General features: G+C 46.0%; 1 protein-coding gene across 1 annotated transcript; it reads left to right on the top strand.

The window, feature by feature from the left end:
* Positions 1-3,215: 3,215 nt before the first annotated feature.
* mmrn2a (multimerin 2a) lies at positions 3,216-25,284 on the top strand. Its single transcript, XM_042064897.1, has 8 exons — positions 3,216-3,707; positions 12,150-12,272; positions 13,035-13,141; positions 13,402-13,488; positions 14,582-14,779; positions 18,324-18,772; positions 19,294-20,788; positions 22,734-25,284. The coding sequence occupies exons 1-8, from the start codon at positions 3,346-3,348 to the stop codon at positions 23,132-23,134; spliced, it is 3,222 nt and encodes a 1,073-aa protein (XP_041920831.1). The 5' UTR covers positions 3,216-3,345; the 3' UTR covers positions 23,135-25,284.
* Positions 25,285-25,453: the final 169 nt, after the last annotated feature.

The raw sequence follows: 25,453 nt of genomic DNA on the forward strand, positions 1-25,453 counted from the left end.
AGCGCACACACACACACACATACAGACAGTGCCGTCTGTACACACACACAACCACACACACACACAACTTCATACACAAAAACAACCACATAAGCATACACATAAACATGCACACATTCACGCGCGCGCACACACACAACCACATACGCACAGACACGCAAATGCATTGTAGAAATCTGATGTCTTCCTCATTCTTCATCTCCGCATTTCCAGGTAATAATTTATCTGTGCTTCCATCATGAATGGCTGTCCATCTCCGGTGTTTCCGCGCGACATCCAGCTCTCCCCACCCTTTTGTTTATCTCCAGGAAGCACCATTGCATTTTAAAGAAACAAACAAAACACAAGGACAATAAAATGCCGGACTTGGCTGCGCTCGGTCACGCCCTTTGACCTTTGCACTCCGACCCCTCTGCCATCAGCATCTTGCAGGGACATCCATCTTTAAGCAGGAAATGTGTTTACAACTCCCATCTCAGACATTAAAACTTCAGCAAGGCAGGAGGTCTTTGGAGTTGCTGCTCCTGTCATCTCAGAGCCATATCCATTTATAAGGGATTTCGGCCTATGGTCGCACATATCATATTCATAGCGCTTCCGTTTTTTCCATCCTAACAAAGTCTTGTCACCTCAGACCCAGCCGGGAGCCGGCAATTTATGACTCGACCCGTATTCAGTGGAGGAGAGGTTTAAAAGCCATCCATAATTCCAGTTTAGTGGTTCCTTTGTGGCTACAGAGAGCGCTCAGGCAGTGACAGCTCTGAGACTGGGTCACAGAAAGTGTCTCAGCGGGAGTCGGGCTGCTGATCCAACACTCAAAAGCGCCGAGGTTAAATATGTGAGAATATCGTAGAACCCCACTGCTACCAATGGAGAAGAATGTCTAGAGCAACAGTGAACCAGTCAAACCTTGACTTTCACATAAAGTGATCAGTCATTTTTATTACTTGTGGCTGACATTATTGCCGCTATGCTCTATAAATACCTGTAGCAAAATCTTTTAATGCATATTCTGTTTTTGTTATAGTAATATAATTCAAAACTACAAGTTAATGGTTAATAGTTAGGGGAAGCAACAGAATGGTGTGTGTCTGCAGCTGTGTTTAAGACGGCCGGGGGAACACAAGCGTGAGATGAAAGGGTTTGATCAAAGAATGAAGTCCTTTAGTTCCATCTTTTTCTTCTCCCTCTCCTCCCTGCCCCCTCCACCATGATTGCTCCACAGGTGGCGTCCTAATCTCCACTCCACTGGCATCATCTACAGCTGAAGCGAATCTGTTGAAACATGCCCCCACAACTCCCCCCAATTCCCAAATGTAGCAGATTTGCTGCCCCCTGCTGGTCATCTGGGAGAAATAAGACTTCATTGCTGATTGCTCGTGCTGTGGGCTCCACAGTGGCTGCCAAAAAAGCCCAGTATCACGTCTGTGATCGCTCAGCCTCTTGGCCATACGTTTTGGACCGCGTTGAAAAGTAAATGAATTAGACCCATACATCACGCTCCACTGGAGTTTTGTGTTCTTTTTCCTGCTTGTTTGGCACCATCAGCACTTCAACTCTTCAACGTTTCACCCAAGCAACTCACAGTGACTCAACTCAAAGCAGACATAACATCTCTGAGCGTGTTCACAAGCACGTTGTGATACCTTGTTTTTACATCCTTGTTTGTCCTGAGTGGATTGCCAGGGCAGGTAGAGCTCACACATGAGGGAAAAGCATATACGAGTCTCTAGGCCCCTCTGACACACTCGAGTAACATGGACCTCCACGCCTGCAACCTTTCAGGGGGGAAAAAAACTCCAACCCTGAGCCAGTTGTTTCCTTATGACCAGGAGAGAAAGTGAACAAGAGGAAATGTTTTTCTTTATAAAAAATACTATTCAATCACATCCAGTCGATAGGGCTCATATGTCCACGAGTCTCTCAGCCCGTCGCTCCGGACTGTGAGCTCAGTCCTGTACAGGAGCTGATGAACCAGAGCAGAGAGAATAATTGAAGGACTTGTTGCCACAGTAACGCATGCTATAGTAAACAAAATTGCCTATACTGTTTCAAGTAAAACACTGACTCACGCTCAAGTCAAACATCAGGGCGACATTACTCTCCGCACTTTCTCACCCGCCACTGCCAACAAACTCGGGGGCTCCCAAATATTTGAGCGCTTCGACAATGATATGTATGGGAAACCGAGGCTGAGAAAGGGGGGAAAGAAGGAGAGAGTGATGGAGAATGAGAGTGTTACTACAAGTAGGGCATTTTCACTTGTTCCTTACACACCCAAATCCCAGCGGCTCACCATACATGTGTCCCACACCAGTACACACACGTGCTGCCACCCCCACATCCCCCACCCCACGCCAGCTCCATCTCCCCCTCTGCTTACATACATCCCTTTCCTGAGTGCCTGAGGAAAAGAGGGAGAAGAGAGAGGTGATAAGACCGTCTGAAATTCCGTTGACCTGCCAAGAGAAATGCACTGCTTCCTCGACGGCCCTGATTGCTGAGGGGCTGCAGGGGAGTGGAGGGGCCAGTGTGTGTGCAGCTCAGGCTCAGTGCCTCCTCAGCGCCTCCTCGCCTCGGAGAGGGCTGGAAGCCGCGCGGGCTCGTCTCATTGTTCCAGGCCCCGCGACCTTTCCACGGAGGGGGAACCGGCTCGGGGCGGGTGGGAGGTTCATTTCCGAGGATTGTTGGAGGGCTTTGAAACCATTAGACAGAGAGAGAGAGAGAGGTGTGTGTGTGTCTGTGAGTATGTGTGTGTGTGTGAATGTGTGTGTGACTGTGAGAGTGTGTGTCTTTGAGTGTGTGTGTGTGTGTGTGTGTGTGTGTGTGTGTGTGTGTGTGTATGTGTGTCTAAGTATGTGTGTCTGTGAGTATGTGTGTGTGTGTCTGTTTGTGTGTCTATGTGACAGAAATTATGTGAGTCTGTGTGTGTGTGTGTGTGTGTGTGTGTGTGTGTGTGTGTGTATGTGTTTGTGTGTGTGTGTATGTATGTGACTGAGTGTGTGTGTGTGTGTCTGTGTGTGAGTGTGTGTGTATGTGTGTATGTGTGTGTGTGTATGTGTTTTGGGGGTGGGAGTGGTTAAGAGGGATGGGGGGCCCAAAAGGGGAGGGGTCTCAGTGTCTGAAAGGAGGGACGAGATGAAGAGAGGGTGGGCTTTTTTATTTTTTTTTCGGTATGACGGGGGGCGGGGAGTTTCCAGCAAGCTGGAAAGCTGTCCGAAGCAACTGCTTTAAAACAAATAGCCATCCCACTCTCTCTGAGGCTTCAGATGTTTTGGCAGCTAGCGGCTGGAAGTGTTGGAAGGAACAGGAACAGGACCAGACACACACTCTCACACACACAGAATGACAGCGGTCGGGGAGCTGGTTCTTTTGCTGGGGCTGCTGCTGGCAGCTCACTGCGATGTGCGGGCCAGGGACCCCGAGCTGGAGGAAGAGGAGGAGGAGGCCACGGCAGGGGACTCCTACGGGGGACGGGCCAGCTGGGACCGGGGGGTCCCTTTCACAGGGGGGTATGGGGGGCACCACCACAACACCCACCACCCCACCAGGGGGCATGGACCGGTGGATCTCCCCGGGGGAGCGCGCCATCATCCCAGGGACCAGCGGCAGGCTCACGCCATGGGCCACGGGCAGCAGCACGCCCAGGAGGACACGCCCGCAGGGGATGGGGGAACCGGGCCCCAGGGCATCCCGGCCCGCACCGGGTGAGTGCTTGTGGTCTCTTTTATCATGCTGAGATGAATGCCAGGCCAGATGTGCGGCTTGCCTCGCCATGCTTTGCTTGTGTAGACACACACACACACACACACATTATTTCCTCTCTCATTCAGAACATGAAGAGAACACCCACCTGCGAGAGCTCGCAAAACACACACACTCACACACATTGGTTAGCTCACCAACGCTCACACTAATTAAAGCTGAGATTCCAAATTTATATGTTTTGGATCTCATTATTTTCCTTGGAGAGCCACCCAGGTTGAAGCACTTCCACCCCACATAAACTCAGCACCATAAAGAAAAGCACTCTCACAAATACACGTCGTCTCTCCCCCTGCTACTCCGGGAGGTTCTCCTGCTCTCTTCTGTCAGCACTGTCAACTCCCTCTGACCCTCCAGCAATGTTCTGCTCTCTTTCTCTCTCTTTCTCTATCTTTTGCTCTTTTGCTCCGTCCACTATCTCTGCAATCTCTTCTGTAATCAGCACTAAGCTGGTGGAAAACCTAAACAAAAGGTCCAGTCTCAGACAGCAAGCGTTTATGTATCTACCCTACTCTCGTACACAAACACGGCGCTCACTGCCTGGCCCTTGGCCCCCTGCTCTGCTTATTGGCACTGTACCAGGGTCCCCTGGATAACGCCAGTGTCATAGGAGCGCACATGTTTTCCTTTACGCGCTACTAATCAATGGTAATTCATCTTAATTGTTCCGGAAAAACATGGGAGCCCATAGGATTCCTGTAGTTTTTTTATGAGCTGACCCGGTGCGTTGTGCTGGCACGATTTTGATCTTCTTTTCAAGTGAGGGGCAAGGTTCATAGGGGGACTTGTCATGACTTCGTCGCAGATGCATACATTACAGCCCTAAATTGGCCACTCACCGCTGCCCCGATACCCTGATAATGTGGCCCAAGGGGAGTCGTTCTGGGGCCGGAGCCATTTGTTTTTCTTTTTTCTTTTTTTTAAAAGAGAAGCCACTTCAGAAGTCCTCCAAATGGGTTTTTTGTTCGAACAGGAAAGAGGAGGGAGGAGGGGGTGCAGGCTCTTTCCTCTGCCGTGCCACCATGGGGAAGGTAATAGGGAGCACATTGCGAGGGATGGAGAGAGAGAGTGAGATGGTGATAACTGGTATTGTGGGCTGTGCGAGGAGGAGGTAAGAGGGTTCACACACACTCACATACACACACACACACACACAACGTGAGCCAGCATGAACCTGAGTAAACACAAGCTGTGGTTTTGTTGAGGTTACCTCACTGCTGCTCACGGTTCAGGTGATTGAATGACACAAGCACATACACACACACACAAGCACATACACACACACACACACACACACACACACACACACACACACACACAAAGCATTCACTGATATTCACACACACTCAAACACACACAGCATTCACTGATATTCACACACACACACACACACACACAAACACACCTGGGTTGGAAGCATAGAACTGGTTTGGAGAGATTTAATTCAGTTGTAAAAAGCGTCCAGTGGTGTGGAACAGGGCCTTGTTAAACAACAGGTGGAGCTCAGGGAGGAGAGGAGAGCTTGGCGGGAATGTGGGCGTGAATGTGGGTCTTTTGATTGACGTGACGTGAGGCTTTGGCATGAAGCTGAAGTGGGTTACTGAGGGGCCAGGGGAGAACTCCAAAACACACTCCCCAATAGGCTCCAGAAAATAGGCTTAGCGTGAGGGGGGGGGGGGGGGGGGGGGGGGTTAGGGGCTTCTAGCCAGTAAATATGCAGACAATCCTACCTCCACATTGACTGTGTTGTTCAGTGCATCATAAAGTAATCCAACTTAGTTGAAGGATATTTAGGAGATGAAGTTTAAATAAATATATATACACATATGTCCACCACCAGGATAATCATATTTTGTGCAGCCATTTCAAACAGCATCGCGGCTCAAATCAGTGGACTAGAGAGAGGACATTAAAAAGGATTAAACGTTCCAAAACCCGTCTGCCCCTCTACATGCACCCCCTGGAAGTGCCTTGTGGGTACCGGCTGTCTGGCCGGCTGCTCTAGCCCAGCAGGGGGCCTCAGCTATGGGGTCTGCTGATTGCATCTCCCTGCTCCGGTTTCCAGAGCGGAAGCACCAGTCCCATCCGCCGCCACCACCAAGCGTCCGTCCTTGCGCTGCCCCACCAGGCCTCCCCTGATCCCAGGGACAGCAGGCATGGGGGGACTCCCTCCTATCACCGCCATCTGATTGCTCTGTGGCTTCCTCCCCTGATTCCCCCTCTCATGCCTTTGTTTCCGATGCCTGGATCCTGCTAATGTCCCTCATGTTGACATTATTCTTACACACACAGACTGCTTTGAGCTTTGTTTTGCTATCTCTCTCTCTCTATTTCTTTCTCTTTCTCTCCCTTGTTATTTCTTTGGCATACAAGGCATTGTTTTGTTTCCAAGTCCATGCTAAACTCTATGGTAAACAAGATCTCAGACTACACTCGTCCAAAGCATTCTCCCCTCCGTACTTGACTCCATTTTACATGTATCAGTCATGGTGCTCTGTAGGACCTAAGTGTCTTTGAACAGTCTAATACACCAAAGCTTGCACTAAACGAAACACAAAAGGACATAATGGGGTCTGTCTTATCTATCCCAGCTGTGGTGAGACTGCAGCAAACAACTCCGAGCTTTTAATCTGAACCCAAGAAAAACAAAAATCGTTTCTATTAATATTGACTTGTAATCCATTTCGAGACAGGGGGGGCTTAGGGGCGCAGTGATAAACCGGTTACATGGAAGTCTTCATAACCCCGAACTGAGAGGAGGAAGCTCCCTTCCTCCCTCTCCCTCCCTCTGTCTCTATCTCTCTCTCTCTCTCTCTCTCTCTCTCTCTCTCTCATTCCCAGCCTCCATGGACTAGCAATCCATCTTGGATGCTCACTTATTACAGAAACAGCTCCTTCCACAGGTCGTTCAGCTCCATGTTATGCTTTGCTGAAAACCTATCAAGCGTCCAACACAAACAGTGTTTGAGGTCGGTGAATGCACAGGGACTGGAGACAGACCGGGAGCGTTAACATGAAGGCTGGAGTGGAGGGTGAGGGGTTGGAGGGGGGGGTGGGGGGGGGGTGCAGAGGGGTTGTGCAGTAGCGGAAACAGTCGGAAGGTCAGAGGTTTGGTGCATGCATAGAGACAGCCATGAGCACATGTCCTGGGAGAGGGTCCGAGGTTGAGTGGGTGTGGGGGAGAGAAAAGATGATGAAATGGAAATTATTACCAAGGCATACATATGTAAACAACAACAAAAGTGATAAAAAGAAAAAGAAACATTTGAGAAGGAGAATGAGGGTGATAGAGAGAGTGAGGGACAGAGAAAATTATGCAGAGGAAGAGAGAGATGACGGAGAGACAGAGTATCAAGCACTGCATGACAGAGAAACTCTAAGAGCAAAGGAAGGGTGAAGGAGTGTCCTCTTCCTTCCTCTGAGGAGCTGGGCATGGCTGCTGCTTCTGCTGGTATTCGAGAATGGGGCTTGCTGGGGTGATGGAGGTGGGGTGGGGGAGCCAGGCATTGTGTGCTGACATGGGGATGTCCCCTCATGATGTCTGTGGAGGGAGGAAGTGACACGGGGAGGATGTGACACGGGGAAACTCTGAGAGGACGCGCGGCTATCATGAGGGCGGTCCTGGGGGGCGGAATGTGGGTGGGTGGCTGGTGGGGGTCATCAGAGAGGCATGTGGGAGCCTGGCAGGACAGTCCACTGGCAGGGATCTCCAGATAACGCACACACACACACATACGTCAAGGGATGACAGACCGTGTAGATATACTCAACGTAAAACATGCGGCTCAGCCTATGGGCTGAGGCCACACTCTGCTGAGAGTAGGACGTTGTTGCATCAGAGCACTGGTGCATTGCTCTGGAGAGCATCTCCGATATTTTCACTCTTTGAACCACAACGCTTGAAAAGAAAGACAGATAAACAGATTGAGTAACACTCACCATGTGTGTTTTAGGATGTTTGCATTCCACTGGAAGGGTTTGGGTCCTTCGGTAAACAAGGGGACAGCGGTCTTACGCAAGCTGGTCACATTTGTGCCAAGAGGCATCATCTTCCCCCCATCTTTTTTTTTGGAAGATTGTGGTTCAGGCGTCATTGCCGGAGCTTTGTGTTTAGTCTATGAGGGCCACAGAAAGTGTGTGAGATCTGGGGGTGGAAGTGCTCGTTGTGTTACGCGGGGATGATCTGTATCCCAGCTTTCTCTGAATATAATTTACAACACAGTATCAAGGCTGGCAAGGTCGCAGTGTTTTTTTTTTATTATTAGCCTTACTTCATTCATCACATGTTCACCCAACTTTAAATGAAGTGAAGAAATGTCCTCATCTTGAAAGCAACTGGACTACTCAAGCCACTCAGCACAGGAAGCACAGTACCTCCATCTTTTCTACTTTCCCCAAACAAAAAGCTGTATGAACAAATTTTGCCCTAGTTTCCCACCATTGTCTTGCCTTACATATTTGCTGGCTTGCTTTTTCACAGTGCAACCCCGTTGCTAAGAGACACTCTTGAATACGAGGCGGGCCCCCGGACATTAAAGTTGCATGTTTCCACGCGTGTGTTTTCGGTGTCTGTGTGCGTGTTCCCAGCTGCACCTCGACTCGACGCAGGGGGTCTGTTTAGGCTGGAACATGAGCACAAAGTCAGGCAGCCAAACACAATCTATTCTTGTCCACAGGGGCTGGAGAGTGGAGGTGCACTTAGCCAAACCAGCCAGGGAGATGAAACAGCCTGGTGTGCAGAGGAGGACACAGCAGCATAAGCCTGTCTGGAAACAGAGTTGGATAAGATGGGAGGGAAAATAAATAAATAGACAGACAGAAAGGGAGAGAGAGAGAGAGAGAGAGAAAGAGATTGAGAGAGGGGAGGAGGAAGACGTAATTATTTCACTCGCTAAGCCACTCACACAAATCCTGATGAAAGTACGCAGCCCACACAAAATCAATTAACCCCGTGACCGGTGACACAACGCAACTGGCTTCGTAGCAGCACAACAGCCTCCTGTGGGCGTCAGGGCCTCTGGCTGGAGATGACAGAGACGGGCCGCACCTTGCCCTGCTCGGCCCGACCCATGAGTCAGTGGGGCAGCGGCGTGTTCCAGCTAAAACACCAAACACTGGAGACCCCCGCGCTCACCCCGAGCAGCACCACTCGTCCCCCCAGCGCATACGTCAGCCTTGGGGCGCCCAGGCGAGACCTGGGGAGACCCGGGGAGCCCGCTGTCCCCCCAACTACTCACTGACTTCTCGCTCTCTGATTCATGGTTCTGTTTTAGGGGAGAGTAAAGCAAACAAATGACCCCCAGACAGCCTTCCCAAATTACTCAAACAACTCAAACTTCCCTCCTTTGCTCTCCCACTTATATACATCCACAGTGTTTTTAAGTGAAAACAATCTCCTTTGCAGGCAAGCTTTTTAGCTTCATATCAGAAATAATCTCTGTCCATACTGCATGCCTGAAAACTTATCATCATATCAGATTACCCACACATGACTATAAGGTTTGTTTACATTCATGGTACTGCTACATGAGCCCACCAGGCCTACTGTACATGTTTCCAGACAGTTACATGTGAACTTGCTGCAAGGTTGGAAATTGGAAAGCTGTGGTAGATTTGGGGCCATGGATTGGAATTCGACGCCCCTTCTGCTCACCTGCATCCCAGGACCACCTTGGTCAGGCGTGATGACCTCACCTCAGCGGTGCAACGACCCCAAACTCTCTCTCATTCGTCTCCATTACAGCAGACAGGCTGCGAGCCGGGGGTCTGGAGTGGGTTAACGCAGTTCAGGTTCTGAGTGGACGCCATGGGTGTCTGGGCAAGGTCAGAGGAGGACACCTGGTGGGAAAACAACCTTCCACACAACCCTCCTCCTCCCTAAGAGAGGCCAAGAGATCAATCCCTCTGCACCACCACTATGGTGGCTGGCTGTTTTGTTGCCCTGCCCGCCATGGCTTTGAGGGCTGTTGGTAAAGGAAGGAACTCCAGTGCCTTGCCTGTGCCATGTCAGGAAGAGACAAGGCGGTTTGTGTCGGGCTTGGCCATGTAGGAAAAAGAAAAACAAACTCGTAAATCAGGGATGTCGTAAAGTATTAGGCAAAGCAACAACATTTGACTGGAGAAAATAAACAAATTGTTTCAGAGTCAGTTTTCATTACCACACAGACAAGAACTAAGTGACTCCATTGTGTCCCCACTGCATGAGGAAACCATGTCTTCTTGATAGGAGGCAGTCCAACATCTGCCATATTTAAAAACACAGATAGTGACTTCATATCAATAAAATAACAAATAACTTCTTAGTTCATGTGAAAACAACACTAAGAACCTCAAGTGGTGTTTTTCTATCCTTTCCCCTTCAATAACCAAAGGGTAGTAGTAGCATAGCAATTGTAATCCTGGTGGATTTTTAATATGATGATGTGATATGACCCTGACTTTGAAATGTAACATGAAAAAACAACCATGTAAGATATTTTAATAAATTTATGATGATTACAATATTTTTGATATGTTTGAGAGGATAACTGGCCTCTTTAGACCTCCCTGGCTTTCACAGATGTATCTCTTAGAGTCAAAGCAGTCTCAGTCAGCATATATAATGACCTAGAATAAGTAGGATTACTGAGGTATCATTTTAAAAACAATGAGCTCTTTCCCTTACCCATGGTTAACATGACCAGGTCAAATGAAGGGTCTTCCTGTCTCCAAGAGGTCCTCCACATATGTAACCTTCTGCAGCAGAAAGGAAACCCCTTAGTGAGCAAAAAACTCCACCAGAGAGAAAGGTCTGAACAAGTCACACTACAAAAGCTTCAAGACCCTCTGTTACAGCTGTAGTGTGTCTGCCATATATATATAGTATACATACAGTACAGGCCAAAAGTTTGGACACACCTTCTCATTCAATGCGTTTCCTTTATTTTCATTTACATTGTAGATTCATCAAAACGATTAATGAACACATATGGGATTATGTACTTAACTGAAAACATGTTTTATATTTTCTTTTTTTGAAAATTACTATTTTTTTTTATTTTAATAACATATTCAGCAAGCCATAACTTGACAAATATTCATCTGTGGGCCAAATAACTTTGCATTCATTCATAGTTTTGATGCCTTCAGTGAGAATCTACAATGTAAATAGTCATGAAAATAAAGAAAACGCATTGAAATGAGGTGTGTCCAAACTTTTGGCCTGTACTATATATATATATATATATATATATATATATATATATATATATATATATATATATATATGGTGTCTGCTCACGTGATGTATTCGTTTGACAACTTAGATAATCAATCATTTCAATTTTAAGACCACATGTGAAGACAATTGTAGTGTTGTGAGTAAACAAGTTCTGATCTTACCTGTAATAGGATGATATTCTCCTGGGAACCAAGAAAAAAAAGTGTCCAACAATTTCTTTTTTTTTGCGATTTCCTTTCTATTTAGGATTAAAAAAAACATCTTACAATTTTTATTTTTTTAAATTTATTTTTATTTTAAATTTTATAACATGTCCCCTGTGGTGGACAAAAGGACCGTTTTACTATGAAATGGTAGCCATGAAAATAGACAAAAATGGACAAATTATGCTGTTAGTGGTATTATATTAAGGGTAAACTTAATATAAGGGAAAATGTTATTTATCCTTCTAGACTACTTTATTTGCCTTTTTGGACAGTTGTATTTCTTTTTTCTGGATTGTTCATTTCAATTTCATGTTTTTCTTTCATCTGCAATAATTCATTTTTCAGTTTTACTCTTCCTCGCTATCTTCTTGAGGCACAGGTTCATAGTCCTCATCTCTGTTTCACTCACTCATCACCTGAGAGCTCCAAATCTGACCCCCCCTCCCCCCCCTCATTCATCCTATACAAATGATCTCTTAAATTTCCCAAAAAATCAAAATATTTTGGTCCTGGTGTCCATTATAATGGACATTCATAAAGTCACTATTATTTCAAAATGTAAATAACTTAACTTCTTTCAAAATGAATCATATAATTCCTGACATTTTCATTAACAAGACCATATATTGCCATCATAATGAATGCTTAATAAGAAGACACTATTTGACTTATCTCTCCTCCTTCCATAAAATGTGCTTGTTTTGATGTCAACCATTTTTGAGAACCAGGAAGAGGAGGTTCCCAGCTACCCAGCCAATCACATGATATATCATTAGAAAGCCCAGGATGTCCTCTTTAAAAGACCACAGGAATTGTTAGAATACTGTAGCTCAAAGGGGTAAAGGGGTATGCTTCTAGAACTTATGTCCACTACAGAGGACATAGGTCTATGGATTGGTTCTCAGGAGGATATGATTGTTTCAGTAAATCTCATTTTAAAACTGTCTCCTTGTCTCCAGGAACTGGTGTGCGTATGTGCAGCGGCGCGTGATCACCATGGCCGTGTCCTGTGGGATGGAGAAGTACACCATCAAGTCCCAGAGCCCCTGCCCCAGCGGTACCCCCGACTGCCAGATCATTCTGTGAGGGCAACCGACCAGTCTCACACCCCCTCAGACCTCAGTCTCAAACACGCACACACACACACACACGCACGCACACACACATCCATACGCACAGAAATCACTTCTAACACATTACATTAAAGGGGCAGCCGTGGCCTACTGGTTAGCGCTTCAGACTTGTAACCGGAAGGTTGCCAGTTCGAACCCCGACCAGTAGGCACGGCTGAAGTGCCCTTGAGCAAGGCACCCAACCCCTCACTGCTCCCCGAGCGCCGCTGTTGTTGCAGGCAGCTCACTGCGCAGGGATTAATGTGTGTGCTTCGCCTCACAGTGTGCTGAGTGTGTTTCACTAATTCACAGATTGGGATAAATGCAGAGACCAAATTTCCCTCACGGGAGTATATATATTTCACCCTCTCTAGTTTCAGAGGACCATGAATTTCCCCATGTACTACTATACATAACTCAATGCCAAAACCATGGATATGTGGCATATTTGTTTGTGTCTCAGTAAGAAATTTCAACCCTTAAAACATAAACATGGACAATACATATATTTCATATAATATTCTAGACAGTTCTAGTCTAGAACTCTGGTCCTTCTTGTTCTTCTGTATGATGTACTCAAGTAAAATATATTAGGACAAGTACTGGACAAGTTCACAAGACAAACTCATTTTAATAGTGTACAGTGCAAAGTAAACCTGAAGTTAACCTACGTGGAGCTTTAGATGGCTGACAGGTACTATATGCTGCCCTTTAACCCTGTGGTGTGTGAAGGTATAAGATGTCCACACGGCCGGTGTACCGGGAGAAGCAGAAGATTTTCACAGCCTTACTATGGCGCTGCTGCCCTGGCCATGGGGGAGAGAGATGTGAAGACTCAGGTATAAACACACACACACACACACACACACGCAGGAATCCCCTCTAAACACATTACAAAACACAATGCCAAAATCCACATTACAAAACACAATGCCACAGGATGTGAGTTGGCACACACGCTCTTCCAGCCTGGAGATTTAGAGCTATATTGCTATATTTTCCAAGTGCTAATATAGAACAGACTTCCTGTGTGTGCCATGCTTCCCCCCCCCCCCCCCCCCGCCTCCTCTTTCTCTCACTCCTCTTTCGCCCTCTCTAGTTCCAGAGGACCATGTCGCTGATCCTCAGTCGCCCACCGTGGCAGGAAGAACCCATCCAGGAGAATGGACCACTGTTCACCATCCAGGTAGGCCCTTGCCTGGTCACCCTAGTTATGGACAGGAAAGCCAAACCCCTGCTTACCTTCACCAGCTCTCTGGCTAATTAGGGAAGTGATGCACGGGCCAGGAGTGAACACAGACTGAGCCAGCAGGAGTGAGTGAATGTTTGTGTTCCAGCCTGCTGGACTGTGGGAAGGTCATCACCTCCCCTGGGAGGCAGGAAAGGGTGTGTGTGTGTGTGTGTGTGTGTGTGTGTGTGTGTGTGTGTGAGTGTGTGTGCATGTGTGTGTGTGCGTGTGCATGTGTGTGTGTGCGTGTGTGTGTGTGTTTGTGCAGTCCATTGGAGGCATAAAGCAAGGCCACAAGTGGGGCGTCACTCATGATGACTACCTCAAAACAAAAAAACAGCCACAAACTCAAAACAACACAAAAACATCACACACACTCCGGACCAAACTAATGGCGAGCCCAGGCCGGCAGCTAAATACCAGGGCCCCTAAAAATAAACCCCTGGCCTTTTCGTAGCGGCTTCAGGACACAAACAAAAGCAGCCAGGGACAAAAGAGTAAATTCCCAAGCTGCTGACCAGCTCGCTCCAAGACCCTCCACGCCTCTTATTGACCGAGCTTCCGAAGGAGAAAGCTCCCAGATAATTAATCCTTCAGCTCCACTGGTCAAATAACCACTGCAATACTCTCACTTTCTTCCCCTTCATCTCTTCCTCTCATACATACACATAAGCCTACACACAATCACACACACACACTCGGCAATAAAGAAACCAGCCTTTTGCATAAGTTAAAAATGCTCCACTTGACTGCATTTTCATTACACTGTGTTAGCGCCACACAAAATGGACTGAATGCAACACTGATTTTTCAGTAAGCTCAGCAGTGCATTTAGTAAAGCCTATGGCAGTGTAATTTACCATGGTCGCACATTTACATTTTAGTCATTTAGCCGACACTTTAATAGAAAATGTCTTCCAGTATAGAGCAATTCCATTGCCATTGGTGTGTATGATTTAGTGCGTGTGTTTCCATGGGTGTCAAACCCATCACTATACCAGTTGACCTACTGCAGTGCATTGAGTGTAGATCTCTTCTTTTCTTCCTTCAGGAGCGCAAGGACAACCACAACTTATCAGTGACCCGAACTGGGAACAGAATGACTTTGAGGTGTCGGGCAGTGAGCTGTATGAGGCCCGCGGGACACCAGCGGAGAACGACACGTCTGCGGACCTCACCTACGACTACCCACACAGCCACCAAGACCACGCAGACCATAACCACAGTCAACATGCCTATGATCAAGGAGGTAGGCCAGCGGAAGGTCACTACACACAGATAACTCAGTTGCTGCTTCTAGGTTCTCCACATGCATCCGGACACTAAGCAGCTAAACTGTCAGAGTTGGCTGCCAAAGATGGTGTTTCAGTTACGTAACGACCTAAACAAAACTCAAAACAGGAAATACAGTACCTCCATGTTTACCACTTTTCCAACCAAAACGCTATACGAGCAAATTTTGCCCTAGTTTCCCACCATTGTCTTGCATTAGCCTATTCGCTTTCTTGCTTTTTTACAGTGCAACCCCGCTGCTAAAATAAATTTTCAACATATGCATTATGCCCTGTATATATAAGGAATACAGTGTGTCCCACAGAATTGGATTCTATTTGTGGTGGTAGGTGACAGGGGGTGTTCAGAGTTTTTAAAATGCATGCAGGTTTGTTGAGGGACAGAGACACAAGGAGAGGCTATGCAAAGGTGCGCATACAGTAGCTATACAATGAAAGGATTTCATCCAATTTAAGTAGTACAACATAGAAAATCATTGTGTGGTGGTCAATGTTAATATTGTGGTGGGCTGCCACAAATAAGTCAATATATGGGAAACACTGGAATAGTGTATAGAACGCCGGCCATTATGTAAGGGATAACGGCCGCCAAGGTGTCCCGTTATACTGAATTAATGGACAAGGCGGAGGAAAAGAACTCCCCGACGCATCATTAATTCCGTAACAGGACACCTCGACTACCGTTCTCCCTTACTTAATAGCCACCCCACCAGCCAATCAGAAAAGTATTTCTTCTCTCCGGGTGATAAGCATACATATAGAATAGATGGACAGAAGGATGGACGGATAGTTGGATAAATAGACGAATGTCAGATATAGTTGATAGGTGGGGAGGTGAACACAAGTACATCTCTATCCTCCAGAATGCCTCATGGATCAGTGAAAGCACACACTTCATCCCTAGTTGGTCTCTCAGAGTTGCACCTCTGGCCCTCTTTAGTGCCTGGCTCTATCAGTAGACTTGTAGGACCCACAACAGATTTTCCAGGAGATTATTACAGATTTTGTGCTGAACTGTTATCTTAAGTGACATAGAGCACTGCCAACTAGACAAATTGCTCCCACAAACATAAAATTAAGCTGTTAAAAAAATGTATTTGAAAACATTTACTGATATGGACATTTTTTAAGTTTTCCCACAACTCATTTAAACACATTTTCAAAAATAGTTGACTTGGGAAGATAAAATATACATACAAATCAAAATATTGGTGTGTGGGCTTCCGTCCACCCAACACGAGCTTCCAGATATGTTATCAGCTGCAGTCTAGTCAGCAGTATGTTAGTCTCATCCACATCCTTAAACAGGGTAGGGCGGTGGGGGAGTTGTAGGATTGGGAAGGCAGTAAATATCCCTGACCTGAGCTGGGGGGTTGGGAAGGGGATTGGAATCTACGACAGGGAGCATTTCCACGCTCCCACATGGACTCCTCCTCATCTCAGTGTCCCGTTCTCTTCCGCCGATCCCTCACCCCTGCCTGCCACCCCCCCAGCCTCCATCGCCTTACCGTTTCCTCCACAGGAAATCCTCTCTTTCTTCTGGCCTGCAGAAAGAGTGCAACCATGCATTGTCTGCGTGGGAGCGTGATGTAAGGATGCTGTGGGAATGACAGAGGGGGTTCAGATATAGAGCCGTCACTCGCCTCTCGCATCCGCACGTTGGAGGTGACGCATGCTTCCTGACTGGCGTGGCGGTGTAAATTTTGCCCATTACGTTACACCAGCGGTCCAGCTATGTCCACTGAATACGTCACACCGTCTCGAAAAAATGAAAGCACGAAAGAACAGTCACTGTGACCACAGCTAATTAAACACAACACAGTGACAATTCAACAAAGTACCGACGTTCAAAGCTGACCACACACATATTTTAGAAAGGGAGGAGGTGTAACGTTTTTGTAGATTTGGGTGATTTCTTACTGCTGCTAAGGGACCACCCTCTCATTGACCTTGTGTCCCTCTTCGGGAATGAGAAAGGCAGCCGAGAACTGTAGGAGCTCCACATCATCTCCTGGTAAAAAGAAAACAACCGAGGAGCGATAAAATGGCCCCTGTGTGGCCCCCGGGACATGCACATACACACACACACACACACACACATTGTTGAGGGTAAGCAGACTCAGCATGCGGCGCGAGCCGGGTCTGGATCCTGTCCAGATATCGGGAGAACGGCGTGTGGAAAATGGACAGAGGGCCGTGTGTCACGTTCTCTCTCTCACACACACATATGCATGGTCACACACAATCAGCACCACACACATGCTTATTCTCTGTTAAGGACAGGAAAAACACACATGCAGGCACACACAAACATACAAGATTAACCACATAAACACACATATACTGTAGATACAGATAGATACACACACACACACACACACACACACGCACACACACACACAATCTCTCTCTCTCTCCCACACACACACACTTACACAATCTCAAACACACACAAGGAGCTAAATGATTTCTCAACATCAGATGCATACACATGTTAACAAACATCCTGTTTCTCCATCATATGGGAATGTAGTCCCAGACATACTCAAGCTCAAACATGTACAGTACCAACCATGACTATGTATGTGCCTGCCTGTGTAGATAGATCTGCGCTCAGTACCTAGCCACATGCAGTCATATACATTTCAGCACATGTTCACACCTACCACCACACAAAGCATTTAACACATGTACAGATTCCAACACACATATACTGTAGATACAGATGCACACACACACACACACACAAACAAACATACACACACACATTCAAACACACACACACACACATCCACCTAAATGGGTTCCTCTGGTGTTCCTGTGAAAGCCTTGGGCTGATGGGAGATCATTAAAAAGCAGCTGAGGTCATGAGGGTAGCCTCTGGAGATGTCCTACTTTCCAGCATGAAATCACTGTGTGACCTGGCAAACAAACATACACACAATCAAAGGAGGGGAAAACTATGCATGGGGGTGGATGATGGCGGAATATTTCACATGATCTATTTTTGGGCTGTGACCAAAGAGCCCTTGTTTTATTTAACAATGACACCCATTTCAGTGGACACAGAGCGAAAACAATAAAAAGATTAAATCTGAATTAATCTTGAATGTTCAGATACACTGTATTTTGTTCTTTACTTAGGTCATTATTCAAACATCATCAAGATTATTCTGCATTTATAGAAAGCCTTACTTATACAGGGCATTCTCTTGTTACAAAGAGGCAATGGAGATTGTTCTCAAATTGTCTCCAAGGGTACCTCACTAAATATGTATGTAATACATAAATATGATCTACTTAATAAATATAAACGAATGTATGGTGGAGCATTGGTAGTGCCGTTTTTTGACAATCAGTTCCCAGCATGCCATTTGGGCCATCTTCTGAACTGTGGTCAATTACGCTATACAGAAACACTGTACTTTCATCCACTCCCAAACTGATAAGTTGCGTTTCTACATACATTTCTGAGTCCTTATTCTATTTTGTGACCCTCAGGTCCCGTAGATGTGAACCTACCTCTTCCCAACTCTCCTGGCCTTTTGGCCCTACCTCACTTAGTTTCCGTGATCATGGCCCAGCTCCAGCCGACCTTGGACGGCTTCAACCACCAACTGGACCGCCTCTCCCAGGAGGTGGGGGGCCTGTCCCGCGACGTGGCCACCCTCAAGCTCCAACAAGAGGAGAGGGGAAGAGGGGACCGCGATCGTGAAACCCTGAGCCAAGGAGTTGTGGAGACGCAAGAGGGGCCGGAGGGGCAGGAGTACCCAACGAGTCGCTATGAGTTCCTGGAGGGGAAGCTGGAGGAGAGCTTCCAACAGATCGAGGAGCTGCAGAGGCAGTTGGACGAGAGGCTGCATTCCCAGCATGCCATGCTTCACTACAACCTGACCATCTTCAAGACGGACGTCGATGCCAAGGTCAAGCGACAGCAGAAGAATTTACAGGTGTGGCCCCACAAACCATCTTTGGTAGTAGCAAAGCATACTTTTCCGTATTCGAGAATAGTGAACTGACTGTGTAAATTATAGATTTCAAATGTTTAAGTTTAGCAGGAAATCATTTTTAGCAATATCAACAATGTTTTAAGCCCTCATAAAGACCAAAACTGGTCAGAACATGCTGTTTTAGTGATTTAGCTGTAATAATAAAGCCATTTTCATGCATCCTTCCTCATCACATATCTGGAGTGCCTGGATTCCTCCTCCGCTTTCAAGGCATTTTTCCACAATTTCCCACGAGCACCCAATATACTTTTTTTATTTGTGTGCCACAAGCTACTAGTCATCTGTTTTTAAGTCTGAGTCAGAGTTGACCCCAGATGCTTGCGGACTGACTAACCCAGTCTGTGATTCCTTTCTAATCATACATAGCCTGGGAGTCTCCTTTTTGGATTGCATTATTAGCTGTGACCAACTGATCATTAACAATTAGTCACTTCCTTTTGCCTCCCACGTGTATTCCATAGCTGAATCTTCAGGCCTTGAACTCGTCTATCCTAGAGCTGAGGCAGAGCCAGGAACACCTAGAGGAGGAAATCCAGCGATCCTGGGACACACCCATTGAAGGACCCATCATCCCCGCTCAGAGCCAACCGACCAGCATGGACACGTCCCACATCTGGGATGCCATCGCCCGTCTGGACGAGAAAGTGGTGAATAACACGGTGAGGGTGGACGCTTTAAGCGAGGGGCTCCGGGTGACGGACGAGGGCATCACCAACCTGCAGAGCGTCCTGCAGGGGCTGGACGAGAAGATCGTCGACACTGGCCGCCAGAGCCAGATCCAGTTCATGGAGACAGGTCTTGAGGTGGACGCGGCACGGGCGGTAGTGCTCCAGCGGGTGGATGAGCTGGCCAACAACCTGACCCTCCAGGGCGAACAGCTGCAGGATGTGGACAACGACATGGACTATTTGTTCAAGCGCCTCTACGCTAACGCCAGCTCAGGCGGCGGTGGCTGCAACTGCCAGGCCTCGCTCTCCAAATTGCAAGAGGCCATTGCCAGCGTCAACACGATAGCCAACAAGAACCAGATGGCCCTGGAGAAGGACGCACAGTCCAAGCCAGAGGGCTGGAATGACTGGATGCCATCCGTGCAGGACCTCAAGCAAGGACTGAGTTATGTGCAAAACGCGCTGGCCTTTGAGCAGGAGAGAACCCGGGCCCTAAATTTCAACGTGTCCGTGCTGCAGGCCTCGCTCGTGGCCAGCCAGCAGGACATCCAGGCCCTCCAGAACAAGGAGGATAGGAAGGAGGCTGAGGTCCAGCGCCTCCAAAGCTCCTTCGACTCCGTGCTGATGGACGCCACCCGCCACGCCGAGGTCCTGGAGGTGGTGCTGGGCATGGAGGTGCTTGATTTTTCGAAGTTGCCCATGGACAAGCAGATGGAAAACTCCATGCCGGCGACTAGGAAGTTGATCCAGGATTTGAAGAAGCAGCTTGCGTCGGCTTCGGAGTCCGAGGCAGCAGATGAGCCCGGCCGAGTGCTGACTGACTGGGAAATGCAAGGACTTGCCAAGAAAAGTGGAGACAAAGATTTGAAACAAATCCTATATGATGAGCCAGAGGATGGACAAGATTACTCTGACAGTGACTTTTGGAGTCTGGACAAGGCCGTGGAGGAACTTGCCATTCGGGTGAAGAGCATTGAAGGGCGATCCTGCCCTGCTTCCTGCTGCAACTGCACCAAGGACACCACCCCCAGTGGTGTGGAGGGGAAACTGCAGGCAGAGGTCAACTCTCTGCGCCAAGGCCTTGAAGAGCACCTGCAGGTATTCAAGAGCCTCTTCAGCAACACAGAGGGTCTGACTGGCTCGGAGGCTTCACTGGATCTGGACAAACTGTCAGCGATGATGAAGAGGAAGGACGCTAAGCAGCAGAAGAGGCAGCAAAAGAGGGGCAGCCTTCAGGGAGAGAAAGCCACTCATCGTAGCAGGAGGGATGCATCACTTGAGACAACAGGTAGATAGAAACAAAACAACACACAACTCTATATAAGAAAAACTTAAAAGTATCTATTTTAATTAGGCAAGTCAAGTCAAGGTTATTTATATAGCGCATTTCATACACAGAGGTCATTCAATGTGCTTTACATAAACAAAAGCAAACAATAATAGCAAATAAAAGCATAGAAGGGCAATAGTCAAAAAATAGTTCAAAAAGTAAAGATCATAATAAAAGAAAACATAAAACACACAAGGTAAAATAATTTAAAAATAAAAAATAATTTAAAAAGACAAGGGTAGAATAATTTAAATACAGATTCAGAATGTGTAACTCAGTGCAGAAGGCATCTGAGAACAGTTTGCCTGTTCAAAATGTTTAAATGTATTCCGAAAGTTGGTTCCAGAGCTGAACTGCATAGCAGCTAAAAGCTGCTTCACCATGTTTAATTCTAACAGCAGGTTTTACTAACAGATTTTTCTCCCGAGACCTGAGAGGTGGAGAAGGTGTACTGCTGCAGCATGTCTGATAGGTATTTAGTTCCTACTCCATTTACTGATTTATAAACAAGCAGTAGTGCTTTAAAGTCAATTCTGTGACACTGGAAGCCAGTGCAGGGACTTGGAATTGCATTAATGTGGCCAGTTCTTTTAGTTCTCGTGAGAACCCTAGCTGATTCTGTTTTGTATCACCTGAAGCTGTTTGATAGTCTTTTTAGGAGGGGCTGTGAAAAGCCAATTGCAGTAATCAACCCTGCTGGAGATATAAAGACATGAATGAGTTTTTCTAAATCATGTTTTGACATCAGCCCTCTAAGTTTGGGCAATGTTTTTGAGGTGTAAAAAAGCTGATTTAGTTATTGCTTTCATGTGCCTGTTGAAATCACTGTCAATTAATACACCAAGATTTTTAACAGTATCCTTTGCTTTGAACCCTATTGTGTCAAGGAGAGTGGTAATCCTAAGTCTTTCCTCCTTTTTACCAAATATAATTACTTCAGTTTTTTCTTTGTTCAGCTAAAGAACATTTTGAGACATCCAGTTGTTGACTTGGTCAATACTCTGACAAAGAGATTTAAGGGGACCATAGTGATTTGGTGACAGCTAAGTAAATTTGTGTGTCATCTGCATAGCTATGATATGAAATCAAATTATTTTTGATGATCCAGTAGTACTAGGACGGATGTTTTGCTTGCATCTGGACTGAGGTGTATGTCATTTAAAACCTTAATAAGAGCTGTTTCAGTGATGTAATTGGCCTGAAGATCACACTGAAAGTAATCAAAATACCCATTTGATGTTAGAAAGGTGGTTAGGTGATTAAAGACTACTTTTTCAATGAATTTGCCAATAAAAGGTAGATTGGATATGGGCCTGTAATTGTCTAGCATTGAGGCATCCAGGTTACTCTTGAGAAAGGGCTATAGAACAGCTGTTTTCAGGAACTTAGGAAAAGTGATACATTTACAATGTGAAGGACATCTGCCACTATAAGATGAAAAACAGTTTTGAAGAAACTGTTGTACCTGAAAGTTCTGGATGTTGAGTTAGTAATTAAGAAGATATGGGAAGAGAAGAGATGAAAAAGAAGAGAGGGGAAAAAAAGCAAATCTAGTCCACTACAGTATGTAACATACAGACAAAGGCCTCTGTGACTTTAATGGCAGCTTGTTATGTTTAAAAAACAGTTTGCTCAAAGTTTAAGACGGGTCATAACAGTTTGTTTTCATGAAAACCAATGTTCACCAATTCAGCTTTTGTTAGGGAGCTATGGCTCCCTCTGGTGATAGTAACAATAAACATCTAACTGTGTGTCCCCTAGGCCAAATTCCATGTTAACTTCCCCAATGAACTTTTCAGATATGGAATAATGCTCTATATATTTAGTTTGAATTTATAAAAATACATTTTAAAACTCCTTCAATGTACATATATTTTACATGCCTATTTCACTCTTTCCTCAGCTATCCAATCAGACTATCCCCTTGCGTTCATTTCAAGTACCAAGAGTGGCAGCAGTAAGGATGGTCCGCTGATCTTTGAGGACACCCTTTTGGACCGTGGCCAAATGTACTCTGCCACAACCGGAGTGTTCCGTGCACCCGTCAGAGGACTTTACCTCTTTGTCGTGACGCTCGATTTTGGGCCAGGGGCATCTTTGGCTCGTCTAATGAGAGGCGAGGGAGTTGTAGCAGCAAGCCTTCATCAGAGCCAGCGGAAGCCAGCGGGACCTGCCACACGTGTATGTCTGCTGCAGCTCGAGCTGGGCGAGCAGCTGTACCTAGAACTATCCCAGGGAAGTCTGGTGGGCAGCAGCCCACAGGACAATACTTTCACCGGGCTATTGCTTTTTCAGACCACCTGAGGGCGCTCTTCATACTTTACAAAACCGAGGGAATATGATTTACAGAGACAGACAGCTGCTCATATGCATATTTTTATTATTCTGCAAGTCCTTTGTTATCACGCTATTTTGGTTGCTTTATATTTATGGTTAGCCATTTCCATTGAGCACATTTATTGACTGTGTCACATGGAGCATAGTAAGACAGGTGGCTGATGCCTGATGAGCTGGCCTCTGACTTCTGATGAGAATTAGTTGAAGAGGCAGACTGGAAAACTGAGGAAAGACATTGTCAAAGGCAGTGCACCTCACATACTGTATTACTTTCTAAACAGATATACATTAAGAGATATTTTTTTATTAGCCTGGTATAGCCCATCCTACTTAACTTTGGATAAGTTAATATTGTATTTTAAATCATATTTAGGCACTGGGTAATATCCCTAATAGCATTACCAAGTCAGTCAGAAATTATGTTTCCATTTGTAGATGTCTTGCTTATATTGCAGAGCTTGGCTTAGCCTACTGAGTAGGCTAATGATTAGCCTACATGCAATAGGCCTAGGCCATTTTACCTTACATAGCCTACAGAAGCGTCAAACCTGTTAAAGGTAGGGTAAGCAATGCTGAATGACATTGCGTTTGTTTATGCTTATGTTCGTGTTTCTTAGCAGACATTTTTGTCAAAAGCAACTTCCTTATATTTGAGCTGAAGACTAAACAAAAACAGAAGTAGCTCACCTGTCCCTTCAGCACTCCCCGAGAAACTCCACAAAGGGGTTTGTTATTGTTTGAGGGGCAGGCTGCCCCCACATTGTTTGGTTCACATTTTTTTACTGTGTCCTCAGAGAACGGTGAGTTATCAAATCATGAGGAGATATTTGCTAAATGTTTCTAAATTTGTTACGTGTTAGAAATTGCTTAATCGCTTACCGTACCTTTAAACCAATTGGGGTGAACCAGCTAGCAGGTCATAACAGACTTCTTACCTTCATAAATTGCAAAAGCACTAAGGGGAGTGACCATGTGGAAGTCACTTTTACAGCTACTGTTATGTATGTTTTCAAATGGTTTCTTTTCTATGAGAATCAACCAAGCCAATGCTTGTAAAGCAAACTGTTGTATTGTGTGTGTGTGTGTGTGTGTCTGTCCTAAAGTTGCACTCCACAATTCTAAGCTAATATACTTTCTTTTAAACTGAGCTCATTGCTCCTCATGGCCTGTCTGTTCAGTGTGTTTTGCACACTCATGATGCTAATAATGGGAAACAAACAGTTCAAATTCGCAAACATAGGCGAACGTTTATAAAAGATTTTCTGATTGCCTTGAGTTTTCCGCAGTTTGAGGAGGTAGTTCAGTGCAAACACATTGAGAGTTGGACGGAGAGTTACCATTGAGATGGAATGTTTACACAAAATAGTGACTGTATGGTTCATCCAAACATGTTTGCCGCAAACCTTCGCCTCTGTTCAAGGAACTTGAACGCACCTCTTGACTGAGCCATGACGAATTCCAACGAATTGTGTGTGTGTGTGTGTGTGTGTGTGTGTGTGTGTGTGTGTGTGTGTGTGTGTGTGTGTGTGTGTGTGTGTGTGAGTGAGTGAGTGAGTGAGTGATGAATACTTGTCTAGCCAGAAAGGCAGACACAAAAAATCATTACCAAAGAGCAAAGGGTATGTGGTCACTGTATGACAGGGGAGGTAGAGTCAGAGGTGCACTTCCTTCTATATTGTGATAAGTACACACCCCAAAGGGATGAATACTTTGATAGATTTGACCAGGCCACCGCAGGCTTCCTCACATTGGAAGAGCAGGAGAGGCTCACAATACTCTTGGGAGAGGATACCGGAACCTGCCAATTGTCTCCTCACTACACAGTGTTAGACTAGGCATTACGTAGATGCAGTTCCACCCCCGGTCTGTGACTTACACCATCTCTTTTTTTCCTCTTCTGTTTTATGTGTGTTCATTTTTTCTCATAACAAACTAAAATGTTTATGTGCGTGCGCGATTGTGAGTGTGTGTATGTGTGCATGTTTTTTTTAGAATCACAGATATTGTTTTATGATTGTTATTTTATGTTCTGATGAGTTAATATTGTATGCTTTGGCAACACTTTCTTTTATGAATTGTCATGCCAATAATTGCCAATAAAACTTTTTGAATTTGAATTTGAGAGAGAGCGACACTGGATATATTCCCCTTCAAATGAAGATGTTTGAACACTGTGCAAAAAATGTCTTACTTTTACAGGACTTTTATGGGCTTTTCCCAAATCACGGAAGTAACGTCGACGCAGCGGTAGATAGTAGCAGAGTACAATCCATCAGGCAAGTGTTA

Source organism: Alosa sapidissima, chromosome 16, assembly GCF_018492685.1.
Source record: "Alosa sapidissima isolate fAloSap1 chromosome 16, fAloSap1.pri, whole genome shotgun sequence".
Classification (NCBI taxonomy): domain Eukaryota; kingdom Metazoa; phylum Chordata; class Actinopteri; order Clupeiformes; family Clupeidae; genus Alosa; species Alosa sapidissima.